The 16,845-nt window shown below is 39.4% G+C and overlaps 1 protein-coding gene across 5 annotated transcripts in view; it reads right to left on the bottom strand.

Moving 5' to 3' along the window:
* DCLK2 (doublecortin like kinase 2) overlaps nucleotides 1-16,845 on the bottom strand; it is a 482,935-nt gene that overhangs the window by 159,716 nt on the left and 306,374 nt on the right. For all 5 annotated transcript variants that reach the window (XR_011205402.1, XM_069242636.1, XM_069242637.1 and 2 more), the window contains one exon: nucleotides 7,178-7,250. Coding sequence is in view for 4 of the 5 variants with exons in the window: in XM_069242636.1 (XP_069098737.1) it covers nucleotides 7,178-7,250 (73 nt within the window). In the remaining variant the exon portion in view is untranslated. The remainder of the gene's footprint in view (nucleotides 1-7,177; nucleotides 7,251-16,845) is intronic.

Raw genomic sequence — 16,845 nt, 5'->3', positions numbered from 1 at the left:
TATTTTCTTTAGATCTGTCAGAAAGCCTATGCGTGTCCACATCTTTACATTGGAAAAACTCCATGAATCCACATTATCATGATAGCAAAGTAAAACAAATGAAAGTGCAGGGATGATTATTCATTAATATAAGCATGCCATAAAGACCAACTGGACACACTTCCTACACATAAAAGCTCTGAACCAGTCATTAAAGGGCCATACTATCAGTAGATTACACCCTGATGCTGAATTACAATCTACAGGTCGTGGTGCTTCTGCAGTCTAACAAGAGAGCTGTTCGAGTCCAGCACCATTTTTTAACTGGGAACACAAACAGGATAACGCATCCATCCACGAAACGTCATGGGCTTCATAGGCAGCCTATTCATGCAATAAAAACTATGAAAACAAATGGCTGAAGTGGGACCCAAAACCCCTTCTCTGTACTACTTCTCACATGTACCTTTTTAGGTATTGGCAACATGAGGTCTCCGAGACGGCTATTGTGGTCTGTAGAGTGACCTAAAAAGAGTAACAAATCAAAGGGTGTATATACTTGTGATCACTGGTGCTGGAAGTAGGGGTGCTGGGGGACCTGCAGCACCCCCAGAAATAAGCCCCTGTAGTTCAAAAGGTTAATGAGCAATACACATGCCTTTAAATATTGTTTACGTTGTTTTACTTGCTGCATGTACAAAGGCAAAGGTCGGAATAACAGTCTTGCTTCTGACAAATTGCTGCTTTTGGGAAATTAGAGTGTTATATCGGAAATAACTGGAATAATTTCTCTGACTGTAAAGTGAGAGGATTTTATAAAAGTGACCTGCTTGACAATCCTGCTGGGGTACAGGAAATTAAAGGAAAGGTTGTAGGTCAGTTTTTGTAACACACAGCAACATTTACATATTCAGAAATGAACTATACAAGCATTTCACATTATATCAGCAATTAGGAAAGCACAAGTGAAGCACCTTTTTTTGTAATTCCAAAGTGTGCTGGAAACAAAGATTTTAATAGGATCAAAACAAATCAAGACACTTTACTTGGTGATGCACTAGTGGTAAATATTCACTGAAAACTGGTCCCCATGCATTATCATTTTTGTGCTATATAGTTTTACTAGTAAAACTGTATGTCTATGCAAATTTAGTGGCTGTTTCAACAGAAAATATGCTGTCTGTAAATGACAGTGCACTACCACACCAGTGCTCCAAAATGCACCCCCAGCTACATAGCACACCCTTACATTTTCCTGCTGAATGGTCATGGTACATTTGTTACACTTCAGATTTTTGTATGATGCTTGGATTTTTCACAAAATCCCTATGACTTCAGTGATTTAACATTAATGTTAGCACCCTCGCTCTAAATAATGTTCCAGCACTACTGCTGGTGGTCTCCTGCAAGCAGAAAATGAAAGTCTGCTCAAGATTATGTGGAAGCAACTTTAGTTAAAATTGAATCAAGGGTAGAAAAATACCACAAAGTGCAATAGTAAAGTCATAAATTAATATTCTATATCACGCCTGAAGGAAATCTAAGGGAAGGAGCTTTGCCTTGAAAAGCATACTTACTCATATTTCTTTACTTTCATCTTATTAAATCATGCCTGGCTTTGGCTCTTTGTAATACAGGCTCATTAGGGTTAGTCTACAACATTAACACTTGGGTTGTTGAGTGGTCTGCATGAGTTTGTCATATTTTTCAAATAGACTAACAATGTCAAAGCTTTGTTGGCAGAAGCATCCATTTCTCAGGTCTTGATGTGAACAGTCAGCTTTGCCTGGCACTGTAGATCAAGCTGTGATTAAATTCAAATCAATCTAGTTCGCAGTCACAGGGCACTCTCCTTTGCTGAACATAAGGGCCATCAAAGCCTACACTGGGGTGGATGGAGACGGGAGGAGATGTAATCAAAATGTGTTTGGTCTTGGGTTGGCACCAACGGATTGATGTTAATGAAACGACTGGAAAGTTTACATTTTTCCTCACACAATTTTTGGTAGCTCAGAGGAACAGGAGATGTCTTTAATGTGATAAAGTAAAGTCTAGCGATTTTCGAGTATCCTACGGTTCAGTCAATTAGCAGGATGTGGCCTTCTTCACAGGGATGATACACTGAAACAGGTCTGGGATAACAGTATCAGACTTGAAACAAATAGGTCAGAACTGTGGTTTGATACAAGTAGCTCAGTGCTGTAGACTGCTTCGGAAACCACATAGTCCGTGTTATATATAGTCGTCATTTAAAGGTGATGAAGTTCAGAGAAGAAAGTGGCGGTTTTGTACCCGTATCTGTGACATTGATTTTACTGCAGAAAAAACAGCTTACTCGTATTCTAAAAACCTTTGAACATTTTGCAAATGTTCGAAATTTTGGAAATTATACACAGATTTCCTATCTCTTCCTGAACTTGAAAGCAGAAAGGAAATGTGCAGACACCATTCTAAAATGTGAGAAAGCATGGGGGGGCAAATATGCAAGCAAATGTGTGTGAGGGGGCAGAAAGGCAACAGAAAGGAAGCTGGAAGTTGTGTGGGGGAAGATGTGATAGGAAAGGGAGACTATGACATGAAGATTCACAAATTGTAGCTGAAAGGAGAGTTGCGTGCACAAGAGAGACAATATATTATTCAGCATACATTGTGCATTATTTTTGCCACTGGTCCAATAAATTTGATATGACTTTCCACTTCCTTTTCTATAGATGGTAACTCATTTTTGCCCACAGAAATGTGAAAATGTGTATGCACATTTTCAAGTTTTGTTAACCGATTTTGACTGCCTCAAGCTGTGGGTATGTTTTCCAAGTAATGGTGCCGAGGGTAATTGGGACTCCACTGAAAGGAATCTTTCTACGTGATCAAATCATCAGTGTTATGCTGATGCTCTAATGCTATGGGCATGACCTCAACATCCTGGAAATGGAAAACCCTCAGCATTTCACATAGTACCCGCGATTGGGACAGACAGCAGATTTCTATGAAGCATCCACAGTGAGAGGGTTTGTGTCCTTTAAAGTAGGACAGTGACTTTGAAGAAAGCAGACATAGGGGACAAGTGCTTGCATATTGGATTACGGTTTTTCCAGGATTGTGATATTAGGAATGGACCCCTCTAAGTCAAAGCATGTAAGGTGAATGTTCTGGATCACTTTTGACTTAATACTTACACTTTTGATAAAATACATAGGTGGTCATTACAACCTCGGCTTACAAGACTGTGATTCGGCGTGGCGGTGTTCTGTTGACGGGGTGCTGGCGGCGGAGCTGCCCCCATGGATCCCGTCCCCTCCCGGAGGATCAACGGACCAGGTAAGTTGATCGTCCGTTAGGGGAGGGGGGTGGAGGGGGGCTGTGTGATGTGTGGGTGCATAGGGGTGTGCGTGTGTGTATGTAGAGGGGGTGTGTGAGTGCGTGTATGCATGCGGGGGTGTTGTGTGTTTGGAAATGAGTTTGTGTCTGTATGTATGTATGTCTGTATGGATGTGTGCGTGTATGTCTGAATGTGGGTGTGTGCGTATGACTGTGTGTGTGGCTGTTGGCATGTATGTTGGTGTGTGCGGTATGTGTGTTGGTGGTGCCTGCGTGCGTGTCGGGTGTGAATGTGTAATGTAATGTTGGGGGTAGGGGTGGGGAGGGGGGTCCTGCCACCTTTGGGGGTGGCAGGGGTGGAGGGGGGTGTAGGGGAAGGGCTCTGGGTGGGGGGTGGGCGGAGACCCCTATCAGTGCCAGGGAACAAATTCCCTGGCACTGATAGTGCTCACTGCCATGGATTTGATGGCGGTTCCTAACCCCATGAAATCCATGGCGGTCAGCCGGGTCATGATACCGCCGGGCTGGAGACCCTGGTCTCCAGCCCAGCGGTCGTCTCCGCCCTGGCGGTCGGATCGGAGAAGTGGTGGATGACCATGGCGGTAAACGCCATGGTCATAATTAAAAAAAAATTACAGCCAGTCTGTTGGCGGTAAGACCGCCGCTTCTCCGCCAACCACCAGGGTTTTAATGAGGGCCATAGTTTTTAATCGTGAACTGTGTACTCCTCCAATTAAGTGCTTTAATTTTTGATAATGTGCCTTTTTTTTTTTTTTTTTTTTTTACTAAAGACTGAAACATTGACATCACTGAGAACAAGTAGTTATATGAATCAAGCAACAGATGTTGCGTCTCTGCAAGTTTCTATGTTTTGGATTTGATCACACTAATAGAGCCACCAATGTGCATTCTGGTCAATGAGTTGTGCTCTACGTTTATCTAACCTGTGGGGGCTTCACCTGAAGGAGTAATAAATACTATGCCACAAAGTGTATGTTCCTACATTAAAAGTTTTCTGCCACGTACATATTTAAAATGTTGGTGTTCAGTCCACTGCCATGTGCTGCCACAATAAAATCTATTACCTTCCGATTCTCTTTTCCATAGGCACACTGCCTTAAGCGCCTTGTTAGCATCAGCTTCCTTCTTTAGGTTGGTTTTATTTTCCAAGTTACCTGTGGTCCCTATTTTTTTTTATTTTTTTTCAGTAAATCCGATTTCTTAAATTCAAGGTTTTTTCATTTTCTCGCTCCGTTTCCTTTCTTGTGTTAGTCTGTGGTTTCGATAATATCTTTGCCGAGGTACACTACTAGCACACACTTGATGCCCGAAGCATTTGTAAGCCTTTCTGGTTCATCCCTGATGTAGTACAAATAGTGCATTTGAGGCTTTTGCTTACATCAAGCATAGGAGCACGCATTATGAGGCCAGTCTCTACAAGACAGGTGTGAAGTTTTACTAGTCAGTATGGAGTCTTTTCATTACTGTTATATCCATCCCAACATCGAAGCTGTATGATAGTACATATGATCACAAGGTTGGAGCTTGCAGTTTGTTGCAAGCCGTCAAATGGCTCATTAACTGATCCCGCTAGTCTACTGTAAGGTATATGCGTACCTAATGCTCAAGTTCATGCTTGTTGCTTTCCTCCTTCAAGGAGATGCTAGCGATTTTGTGCACTTCGATGAACATTGCTTTTGTGCACTTCTGCTGACCAAACTCCAACATGACCGTTATCTTCTGATAATTCAGTAAAGTTTTACTGGGCACATTAAACATATACAAAGGAAAAACACGACTTTGTATAACCAACAGGCAATCCATATCAAGTTGAAACAAAACACAATCGTCAAGGGAACCAATATATTGAGGCGTAAAGCCCAGACACAGCACAACATTGGAGGACCAAAGCCCGATCTTTGAAGAGCCAGGTCCCCACCACTCTCTAGCCTACAGTCTCATTCAGCATCAATCGCAGCAATAAACACTAATGGAATAGAAAGAAGAGGCAAAAATACACTCCAAGTGTAACCAGTGCTTTTAGAAATTACTATACCCATTTTATACATATTAGCCAAGAAACAACTGATTTGCCTCCATGAGGATATCACATTGGGTAAGAGTAGAGCATCTGTGTCAGATAAGCCACTGTATCAAGACATGCTTCGCAAAAAAAAGATGGGATGTAAAAGCAACATTTGTTCCTATTCAGTGTTGAGATTTAAGACTAGCACCCATTATAAAAGCATATAGCACAACAGATTTAATGAGACCTGAGCACTTATCACTCCACCCAGTTCCTTCAGCCACTTAGAACAGGAGTCTCCAGCTCTTTATGTAATGAGAGCTACTTATGTTCAAAGAAAAATCATACTGAGCTACTATTATTATTAGTGTGGTAACTGTGACCATATCAGACAAAATTACATTAGAGGCCAACATGTGCACGATTACCAGCAGTGTTCACCTTAGTCCATTTGGCAAGGTTGCCAGCACCAATGTAAAAATGGCTGGCTCAGTACATTTGGAATCCCTCTACAGGGTTAATACATGACAGCCATAGCTGCAATGCTCCTGGCATCATGGTTATTATTTTATTAATAAGTCTCCCTCATGATTTTTCACTGAAGTATCAGCTTTAAATATAATTTGGAAATTCAGACATTTATCCTCAAATCAGCTGGCCTTACGAGTTCTGAAAATACACACATTTTCGTCTCAAAATAATGCAGTAATCCACCCAAGCAAAAGCTTATACTTCAGGAGGTGGGATGCACAGAAGCAAGCTACTCTTGAGCATCTGAAGAGCTACCTGTAGCTTATGAACTATGCATTAGACAAGCCCGATTCAGAAGAAAGGATGTGCAGGTCAAAGGGTGGCTCGCTGAGTACTGGTAAAGAAGTTCAGAATCCAGTAGTCAATGAGAACAGTGGTTGGGCAGTGCTTTTACTAAATCGATGGATGCTTTGGTGACTTTGAAAACCTAAAATGTCAAAGTAGTTTTTATTTTTTTATATCATTTCAGCATAACAGCAGCTGAAGCAGCAGCTAGACAACACTGGAAACTAGGATTAACGTTTCAACATGTTGAGAATTCGTTATACAATGGAACAATCGCTTAACACAACAATGTGAATTATTAATTGAATTCTTATCGAATTCATGTTGATTTTATAACTAAATTGAAATAATGTTGAAGTGAACAAAGCATTCCATAAAAAAATGAGCTGGCATTCTATATATTAATTTAACAGTATTTTGGACTAAAAAAGGAATTTTGTACATTAAAAAATCTAAAAGAGATTATTTCAAACATCACAAATAATCAAGAACTCTTAACGTTAGTAAGAATTTGAAGAGGAATTTACTTGGTGCCATTTACCCAGTGTAAAAAATCTGAAAGACTTATGCCTAGGTCCTTATGTGAATGAGGACTAGCAGCTGAAAATTTCAGCAGGATGGTGAACACCTATTACTTCTATAGGCATATACATCTACTTCTTGAATTTGACCTATAGTCAAGATGAAAATTCGTAACTGGGAACACACACACTAAGTAGTCATGCATGATGAGCAGAAACTGGTTACGTCAACTGGTTAACAGCAAAACCTCAAAACCATAGGATAATATACCATAACGCTATAATCAATGACACCATAAGGACATTCCCACGAAGAAGGTATTTCTGTTGGCCCAGTGTCTGGGAAAAGACTGAATTTTAAATCAGAGGGATGGGTATAATCTAATTGTGCCAACAGTGTTTGATCCAGGGCATTCTTCCAGTAGTTATTGTGCGACCGGTACGGGTACATTAAAACAAATACTACAATATTTTACAAAATATCAAAAAGGAAATAAGAAATCGATCTTGCACCTACCCTCAGGACTTAGGCATGGAACCCTCTCAGGCACTCCATTCACATTAGATGAGGAACCACAGCGTGCTGAAATCTGCAGAAACATCAAGCAATTAGGATTTAGAAATTACTGGCAAAACATCAGTGTTTAGTCCTGAAAATATTGACCCCTGCAATGTTTCTTCTCCGTGAAGGCTGATGTGAATATGTAACATTTCCTACAAGAGTACTGAATCCGAGAGCCATCTCGCTGCAGAGATTGTTCATAAAATGGACATTTCATTCACGCACAACGATTTTTATTTAGTATTTTTTTAAATATTTTCGGACTTGAATATAAAGAGACTTCCTTAGACTGCTCAATATAAAAACGTTTTTGCCCATTTACCATTGTTAATATACAAATCATGGTGAAATAAGCATCCTCAAAAATCAACCTCTGTTAATGTAATGCTCTCTGAATAGTTAGGAATTACAACTTAGGTACTTATGTTACTTGTCATGCACAACAGTTTTTAATAAGAATACAATCGGATTGGAGTTGTACAATTATTAGCTGTGGTTTATGTTACAGTTCCAGAACATACTATGGGACACTATTCGGTATTTCACAACTATCGAAACAGTGCAGTGCTCCATAAGTATTATACACATAGGAGGCCAGGCCTTTCTGGTAATGATCACTAAACAAAAATGCAGCAACTGAGTGACCGTTTGAGGTGGAAAAGGGGCTGATTTCAGTAGGGTGGGCAAGGCTTGGACCTCCTTTCGCAGATGCCATTTGACTACACTCTAGCCCTTATTCCTAAGGGTTATGCTAGCTCAATATACAGATGGGGCAATTTGTGACACGTTTAACAGTAAGCCAAGTTATTATATGGCGCTGGGTAGCACTGAAAACAAAGAATATCAGACAGGATTTGCTTGAGCGAGTAAGTCTCAGCCAGGGCTCAATGCCCATTCTAGGATATCTGTTACTGTCCCTGTTTAAGTTAAACAAAGTGAGAATAACCACAATGCTTCATAGTTAAAGAGAATACATGTAGGGGCTACATAGAGCATTTCCAGAATGGAAATTGATCGTCAACTGAGAAAACATGATCCTTTAACAAACCAATGGATCTCTTCGACAGAACCTTTAACATTGCTCTGGAAAATGATACTGTTGGAAAAAGCAATTCAGAGATAGCTAAAGACATTAGCAAAACTAAAGACAGAAAATGAACTCACGAAATTTCATTAAATTGCTTCCAGTGAAACAGTCCGCAGCCAATTAAAAAACATTTCTAAGCAATATTTAGAATTCTATGTTGATATATTTCAAACTCCACAGCCAAGATATTCAGGACGCAACCAGGCTAACTTTACTGTTCCACATCTCATCAAATGGCTTGACAACAATACAGACATTGTACTGTGCTTTGCACTAATTCCCTCATATCACAGATGTGTTCACTAATGAATGTTGCTTAGTCACTTGTTCAAAAACAGTAGTTCCACTGATTGTTGAGAGGTACTACGTCACTGAAATTACCCCCCAGTTATTGTAAATAAGTATTGTGAAATGTGTTCATTAGAAAATATACCTGAAGGGTAAATATAATTATATGTTTAAATCAAAGGGCAATGCACAGCATCCGCTTTCATTCTGAAATACTTATAGTAATACCTTCAGCATATTCAAAATGGCACAGCAATTAATGCTCAAAATATTCATCTATCTACTCACTCCTCAAGAGATATTTTTCAAAATTAAGACATACATTTTAACATAAAATCTACTATATGTAACGTTTCAGAGTAACTAAGGCCATTGTTGCAGACTCCTGTAAAACAGATGACAATGAACAACTTCCTACCACTTTTCCCATCTTTCCTCTTGGCTAAACTGTGTACTTTAATTTACGAAACACATGACTGGTGCATAGCTAGACATTGTAAAGCATACGCATACTTTTGGGGCTTGGGAGAAGTGGTTTGTGTCAGTGTGGTAGTCTCTGCATAACGTTACATCTCAATCTCACTATTTAAGTGTACTTGCTTGGTTGGATGGACTGGTAAAAAGTGCTGCAACTGTCGGAACACTTGCCTCTGGCTTTCAGCAGCCATTGTTTCCCTTTAGTACTCTTGATTCAACATGATGGCAACACAACTGGTTTCTGTCTCTGCTAATGCGTTCACATCTGATCACATTAACTAAAGGGCTGGAACAGCTCCCCATCGTTCTTTATTTAAAAAGCAGGCTTAAACTAATTCAAAGCACAGCTATGTTCACAACTAATTGCAAATTATCATTATATATCCAATGTTTGAGAAGAGTATAGCTTTACACTAAAATATTCTACGTCCCAGGGAAAGGGAAGCTATTTTAAATTATTATAAAATATTTGTATACAGACACCAACCAATAATTATACCACAGCCCTACATAGACAACCCTAACGCTAAATGCTTTCGGCATGCTCCTCTCCTTGCATCGCCATCCACTGCAGGTACCAAGCAGGTGGCTCCTCCACTTTTGAAGGAAATAATTTGACACCTCTGCTGCTAACACTATGGTCTGTCAGTGTTATCTAGAGCTATGGGCTGTAGATCCTCCAAAGCCCCTGGACACTCCTAATGAAACACTGGTTAGCCTTTGGCAAAGAGACACCATATTTCTAAGCGCTACTGGAGAAATGAAATCATGGTTCAATGTTCATATATACTATGGTAAACTCGCCATTCTACTGTGAATGCATGTGCTAGGCATAGCACGCTGCTCCGATAATTGCACCCCTCACCATCCAATGACTTCATGAGAAAACATCACAAGACATGACAGGACATTAAACTACCCTTATACGTTCTCCACTTTAGGAAGTGTACCCAGGCCTACACCTCACTTTCAACTTTATTCAAAAACTTCCACAGTATTACTGTACTTCAGGGTAAGAATATCACTATTATTTAGCCTGAACAACTCACCACGCTATAGACCAACCTCACCAAGTTGAAAATGTCATGAATATCACAATGCTGACCCAGACCATTGCTTCTCCCTCAACTTCCCCAATGCCAAGCTTCACCTTAAACTATTCTACAACAAACACTACGCTAACTAAATGACCACCGAGAAATCTATCCCACATCAACTGCATGCTAAATAGAGTAGGCTCCCTTATATGGGCTTTTTGGCGTTGACACTCTAGTGCAAGCATTCACCTCAGTTACAAAGCTATCACTACTGCTAACTATTCAACGCTCAAACTCCATGGCACTGCCCCACAAGCCTCCATCTGTGGTTCCTCGCACACAGATCTTCACATCAAGTGTCTCTTTGTTAAAACACTACAGCCCAACAACTTTATGGTGTCAGGCCTAGACAGGCAGGATTTCACAAGTGCCAGGCCAAATTGATAGCAAGGACACTAAATTCACTTGCAGTTGGGTGACTTAGAGTAAGGCTGCACATCCATTTACCATGAAGGGGACAAAATTGTCCCAACAATCATCTTTCCTGAAATCTTTAGTTTTGCTGGATAGAAGAAAGATGCTAAGAGGGGAAATGAAGAGGACATCTCAACCACTTTAAAAGACAAATTACGGCCATAATAAAATAATGCAATGATTATTTTTCTTTCATAATAAGTGAATCTGAGCAGGTGACTCAGTAAATTAATTCATCAAACTACAGGGATCTGTATTTCTCTTCTTAATCACAATGACGGTCCTAATGGGTCCACTTTGCCCTCTAACAAATATGGAAGAAAAGAGCTGGAAAACCTATAGCTCACAAAATACACTGGACGGCGGATGTATGATGGAACAACACATGCACTTGCCACACATGCCTTTACAATGCGGTAAGTACAACGCATGTCATTACCACAAATGCACGTAACACTAAATGTTTTTATCACACATATGCTTTTACCACGCATGTCTTTACCATGAACATTTCGTAGTAAAGGCATATGCATGGCAAAAAGTGAAAGTAAGTATAACATACTTTATATGTGTGTGTGTATACATATATGTGTATATATACACACACACACACACACACACATATACATACAGACCTTTGCACCTACGAACCCTACCCACCCTAAACCCTAAAAATTACTTTACCACCCCAAAACCCATACCCACCCTAAAACCTAAACACCCCTTACCACCCCAAATCCCATACCTACCCTAAAATCTAAAAATGTCCTTACCACCCCAAATCCCATACCCACCCTAACAATGATTGTTCCACCCAAAAACCCATACCCACCCTAAAACCTAAAAATGCCATTACCCAAAACCCATACCCACCCTAAAACCAAAAAACGCCCTTACCACCCCAAAACCCATACCCACCCCTAAAGCTAAAATTGCCCTTACCACCCCAAAACCCATACCCACCCCTAAAGCTAAAAATATCCTTACCATCCCAAAACCCATCCTAAAACCTATAAATGTCCTTACCACCCAAAAACCCATACCCACCCTAAAATCTAAAAATGCCCTTACCATCCCAAAACTCATACCCACCTTAAAACCTATAAATGCCTTTACTACTCAAAAACCCATACCGACCCTAAAACCTAAAAAATCCCCAAACCACCCAAAAAGCCATACCCACCCTAAAACCTGAAAAAGCCCTTACCACACAAAAAGCCCACCCTCAAACTGAAAAATGCCCTTACCACCCCAAATCCCATACCCACACTAAAAATTAAAAATGCCTTTACCACCAAAAACCGATATCCACCCTAATATATATAAACCTTTAACATGCATACACCTTTACCATTTATGCCTTTACAATGAAATGCATTGTAAAGGTATGCGTGGTAAAGCCATGCGTGGTAAATGCATGTGGGTGGTAAATGCATGTGTGTGGTAAATGCAAAGTGGTAAATAAATGTTGTTGAATTTGACGCGTTGTAAGTGATGTTTCCCCTGGACTGCCTGAGATTCTGAGAAAATGAGTACTATTGAGCTGGATAACAAATGTGCTATCTACCAAGATGTATCGTTGAGTGTGAACGCTGTACTCTCCAAATATGCATCCTGTTGCTGGAAACCTACGGTAGAGTCTGACATACAGTTTCTTTGGTGCAAATGATTGCCTATAAAAGGGTAAGGTTGCCCTTCGCTGAGATGAACAAAATTGACGTTCAAATTGCTCAGACTGCAATTAAGGGAGATTGCATCAAACTACCAGTTACCACTTAAGGTTTGCTCAAGGGCGTGTGATAGCTGATTTTAAACTGTTTGCATTTTATTTAACACTAAATGTTGTCACGATCCCTTATGCAGAATAACAAATCAAAATAATTGTGTGACTAAAAAGACAATTGTAGTTAATGCAGCTAAATGCCCATAAGTGATAATGATGCTAAATTCTTTGGAAAAATAAACAAAAAGAGATTAATGGAATGGGAGAAAGAAGGAAGTGTAATGCTAAACGAACAACTAAGTTTTAAAGAAAGACTGGCTAAACTAAACCGCATAAGATCACAATGTATGTATATTTGTTAACACATATTGGCTGTGAGGTCTTCATTTGGTTTTATGTTCCCCATGATAACTGATATATTCTTAGGGGCCCTGGCTAAGCTTCAGCTAGACAAAGCAGTTGTGTTATACGAGCTGCTAGCTGTGAGCCCACACTAACAATGTACGTCATCATTAACACAGGGAGTTCACAATTTACAAAGGCCGCAATCTGCTATGAATTAGCTGGAGAGGAGAATTCCTTTGCAACTCACAATGTCAGGCAAGTTTATGTTGGCTCCATTCTTGTTTGGCATTCATGTAAATCATCTTAATGGTATTCTGCGGGAATCTTCCCACAACAATCTCTGCACATAACATTACATGACTTTGAGCACACGTAGCTGTATCGACTGCTTGCAGAGGAAGCAGCTTGTTAGCAGAGAGAAGAATGCTTTGTATGGTTTTTATCTATTGGTAGGAACAAATTGTGTTTGAAATTGGAAACGCTGGGAATTAATCAAATACTCATTATTAGTTGCCCTACACCGACACCTGGTTCCGGTTCAGGAAGAGCAGAAAACCTACGCATATCAATAGAATGAAGTGATGTAAAGCAGAACTTACACGTATAATATAATACTTTTCTGTCAATCTGCGTGCAAACTACCATGTTTTACACATTGCAAATGACATGACTATTCTTTCACAAAGTCTGTTAGGACTCGAAAGGTTAATTAACACCATACCAGGACATTCATCCGCAATCTGTGATCCACTGATGTTATTGCTTGGTATGTAGAGTTAATAGAAATTGGCTTATATAGGGAGCAACATTTAAGAAAATAAATTCAGATAACAACCTGGGGTCGGATGTACTAATCTATTTTGCACATGCTAACACTCCACTTTGCAAAATCAGAGCTTCTTTTAATGGACAAAACCCATTTTAGGAGTCAGGAAAACTTTTAACGACTACTAAAATGGGTTTCCAAAGGATTACCTGTTTGGAAGAGGTGTGTTGTGGGCTTCCCTTCCAAATGGCAAGTTAGTCCCCCTTTCACCTTTCTGAAAAGGGATAAACGTTTCAGGGAGGAATAGGCAGTAGTTCAGGGGAACACTGTCAACTCTCACAGAAACTTTACAAAACTTGTTTTCCTTTAAAAAGCAGCCACGTTCCTTTTAAGGAAATAAGGTTGCTTTTAAAAGTTTGCATTATTAAAAATCAGTCATGGCATGTGAGCCTGTCAACCACAGCAGGCCAATTTGGGAAAATCACAATTTGTGACCTACCTTATAAAATTAACTAGGTAGTTCGGACTGCAACACACTCAGATTCCAACCTACTAGGTGCAAAAAGCCTGGTTGCAAATAGCGATCAGAAAGTTCGTGCATATGACTCCTGGTTCCTATATGTAACTGTTCAATTAGTTCAACAGTCCATGTCACAGAAAAGGTACAGAAAGTAAGATTGGATGGTAAAGCAGAAATTCGACTCAACCAACCTTTTGGAGAACTACAGAAGATTGGCTTATTAACATTGTTAAGGGGGGGTGCCTCCATAGTTCACTAATAGTAAAACTGTAGGGACTGGCGTCAAGCAGGTGGTGTGTTAATTAGGTTGAGGGAAATATTGCAAGCAGCACTCAGGGCGTGATTCACAATGGGCTTCTGAAAATTTCTGAAATCTGCTCTTGCTGATTACTCATTTGGAGCATATTTCTGACATATGTGAGATTCACTCCATAAAATATCTGATGCAGCACTCAAAGGTGCAAAAATAATACACACAAAATGTAAACGAAGTGGAAAATTCGACAATTGCAAGTTGGAAGTAAATGTGTTTTTGCACATCTACTGTTCTGTTAACCATCTGGAAAACATTATTTCTTGTGGAGTAAACCATTTCTCTACAACTCCATTAGAATCAGGTTCGCGTCAGTGCTAGGGTGCCACATTTTCAAAGTTCGGTGCGTAGGTCATTTTTTGGTATGGCTAGTAAGGGATGGAACTCGCTTCCCCACTCTTTGAAAACCATCTCACAGGAACCCAGGAAAACTTTAAGGGCTTCTCTTTGCCTTGCCAAGGGCAATGCAGTAATGCGATTTCTGGATGTCTAGTGCTGGGCTACTGAGTAGCTGAGCACTTTACAAATCTTTCAATAATTCACTAGGGGTGTCACCCCCCTACTACCAATATGGAAAAATGTACTCCTGCATTTGATAGGAGCAAATCTGAGATTCAAGGTCAGAAAAGTACATGAAATGGGTAAGGAAATACTCATTTATGGATGGATACATACCTATGGATGCTCTAAATTCTGCACCAAGCCTGATTTGCAATTGGTACAGTTCCACATTCATAAATAGAACAAATTCCAATTTTGAGAATCAGTAATTGGATTCTACATTTGCAAAGTGATAATTTTGTGCACCCAACTTAAAAATTCTTTGATGTGAGTCAAGTTTCGAATTGGAAGTTAGTGTTCGAGCAGAAGGTTTAAAGACTCTTAATTCTTATGAAAGTGCTTTAATCAGAACATAGCACTGCTAAATAAATCGTTTGTCAAAATTATGGCTGTTGTAAAGTCAACAAAACAATTTAGTTGAAAGCTATAAAATTCACATTCAATTTGGAATATCTTAAGATGCAACTAGAAGTACCTTCAGTAATGGATTTATCTGTGTGGAACACACAAAAGTAATACCAAATGTAAAACTCCTATATTAAAGTGAGCCTATTTAAATGTTTCAATTATAGCGAACAAAGCAGATTCACACATATTAGAGACCATGTTTATCTTCAAGTTCCCATGCTTGTGTTGCAGAACATTCTTTACTAGCTACCCATTGCTCATTGTTCTCACCCCTTTTTTCTTAACAATACTGGTGAAGGTAAGCTGAAATGTGTGTGTGTGTGATGGGCAGCCTATCAATAAATGTACTTAACCTGCAATGATACACCAGAGACAGTTTGTCAAATGTTACATCGGTGGAAATGAGGGCAATGATCTGTGATTAGTTATCCCTGGTTAAGTTAACCTGGCTTGTGATTATTAAGCAAAACATCTAATGAACTGTGCTATAATCTTATTTGATGGATAAACAATAAAAGACCACACAGCTTAAATGTTGTGATTAAAAAAGTGCTATTCCAATAAAGTTCAAATGGTGCACATCAAGTGACGGAAGAAAGTGACCAAAACTACTTGTTACAATCACTAAATTAATCATTCAAATTTATTTTTTTAGATAGCTTGTAATTGTATGTTAAGTGAATGAAATATAAATATCATTGGTACTGCATTTTATGAGTATGTGTTGTATCACAAGCTTTTGTTCACAAGGTTAACCAAGTAACTAAATACATATGACATGCCATTCATGGTTGCTACTATCAAAAATGCTCAATAGAGAATATCAGTAAATTCTTTAGAAATATGACCCTGGTAATATTAGAGGACTATATCTACAAAGCACTCATCCTATTTCATTTGCAACAGTGGAATACTTTCACAAATCTGTACGTAATTAGTTGACGTGCAACAGTGGAATGCTTACACAAATCTGTACATAATTATTGAATTATCGCACATTCTGGGTCACAGAGAAAACTACTATTTAAGAGACAATGCAATTCTAACATGAAATCTCTGGGCTCCATCATAGACAAAAACCCTAATATATATGATCAAATTACCAAATTCAAAGAAACTGCATCCTATCAATTACACTTACTAAAAAGATTAAAGCCTGTGATCCCTCACTCAGACTTCAGAAACAAAGTTCAGTCTCTTTCTCTGGGATGGTGGTAATCGCGCATTGGCAGGCATTCCCAAATTCTCTAAACTACCTCTTAGAGCTATACTTCACGTGGACGCTAAGCGTGTAGAGGCAACAAAAACTTGTAACATATTGCACCCATCCTAAAACAACTTCACAAGCTTCCCCTTGAGGCACTGACTTCAACATTGCCTTCATAATCTACAGAACAATCCATAATAGACTACCCCCAAGCCTGAAGGAGATGCAGAAATTCACCAGTGAGCAGCGGACAACAAGAAACAGAAGACTAATACTCAAAGTCCTTACATCCCCCTTGTCTCTGAGACTTTGGAACTCCATTCTTGATCACATCAGATACAACCTGGAACAATTAGCAATCCATAAAGATCTAAAACCTCACGTCTTCACACTAAAACTACCATTCTCTTTTTCTAG

Source organism: Pleurodeles waltl, chromosome 1_2, assembly GCF_031143425.1.
Source record: "Pleurodeles waltl isolate 20211129_DDA chromosome 1_2, aPleWal1.hap1.20221129, whole genome shotgun sequence".
Taxonomy (NCBI): domain Eukaryota; kingdom Metazoa; phylum Chordata; class Amphibia; order Caudata; family Salamandridae; genus Pleurodeles; species Pleurodeles waltl.
The sequence above is the reverse complement of the archived record's forward strand: the minus strand, read 5'-3'. Positions and strand labels throughout refer to the sequence as shown.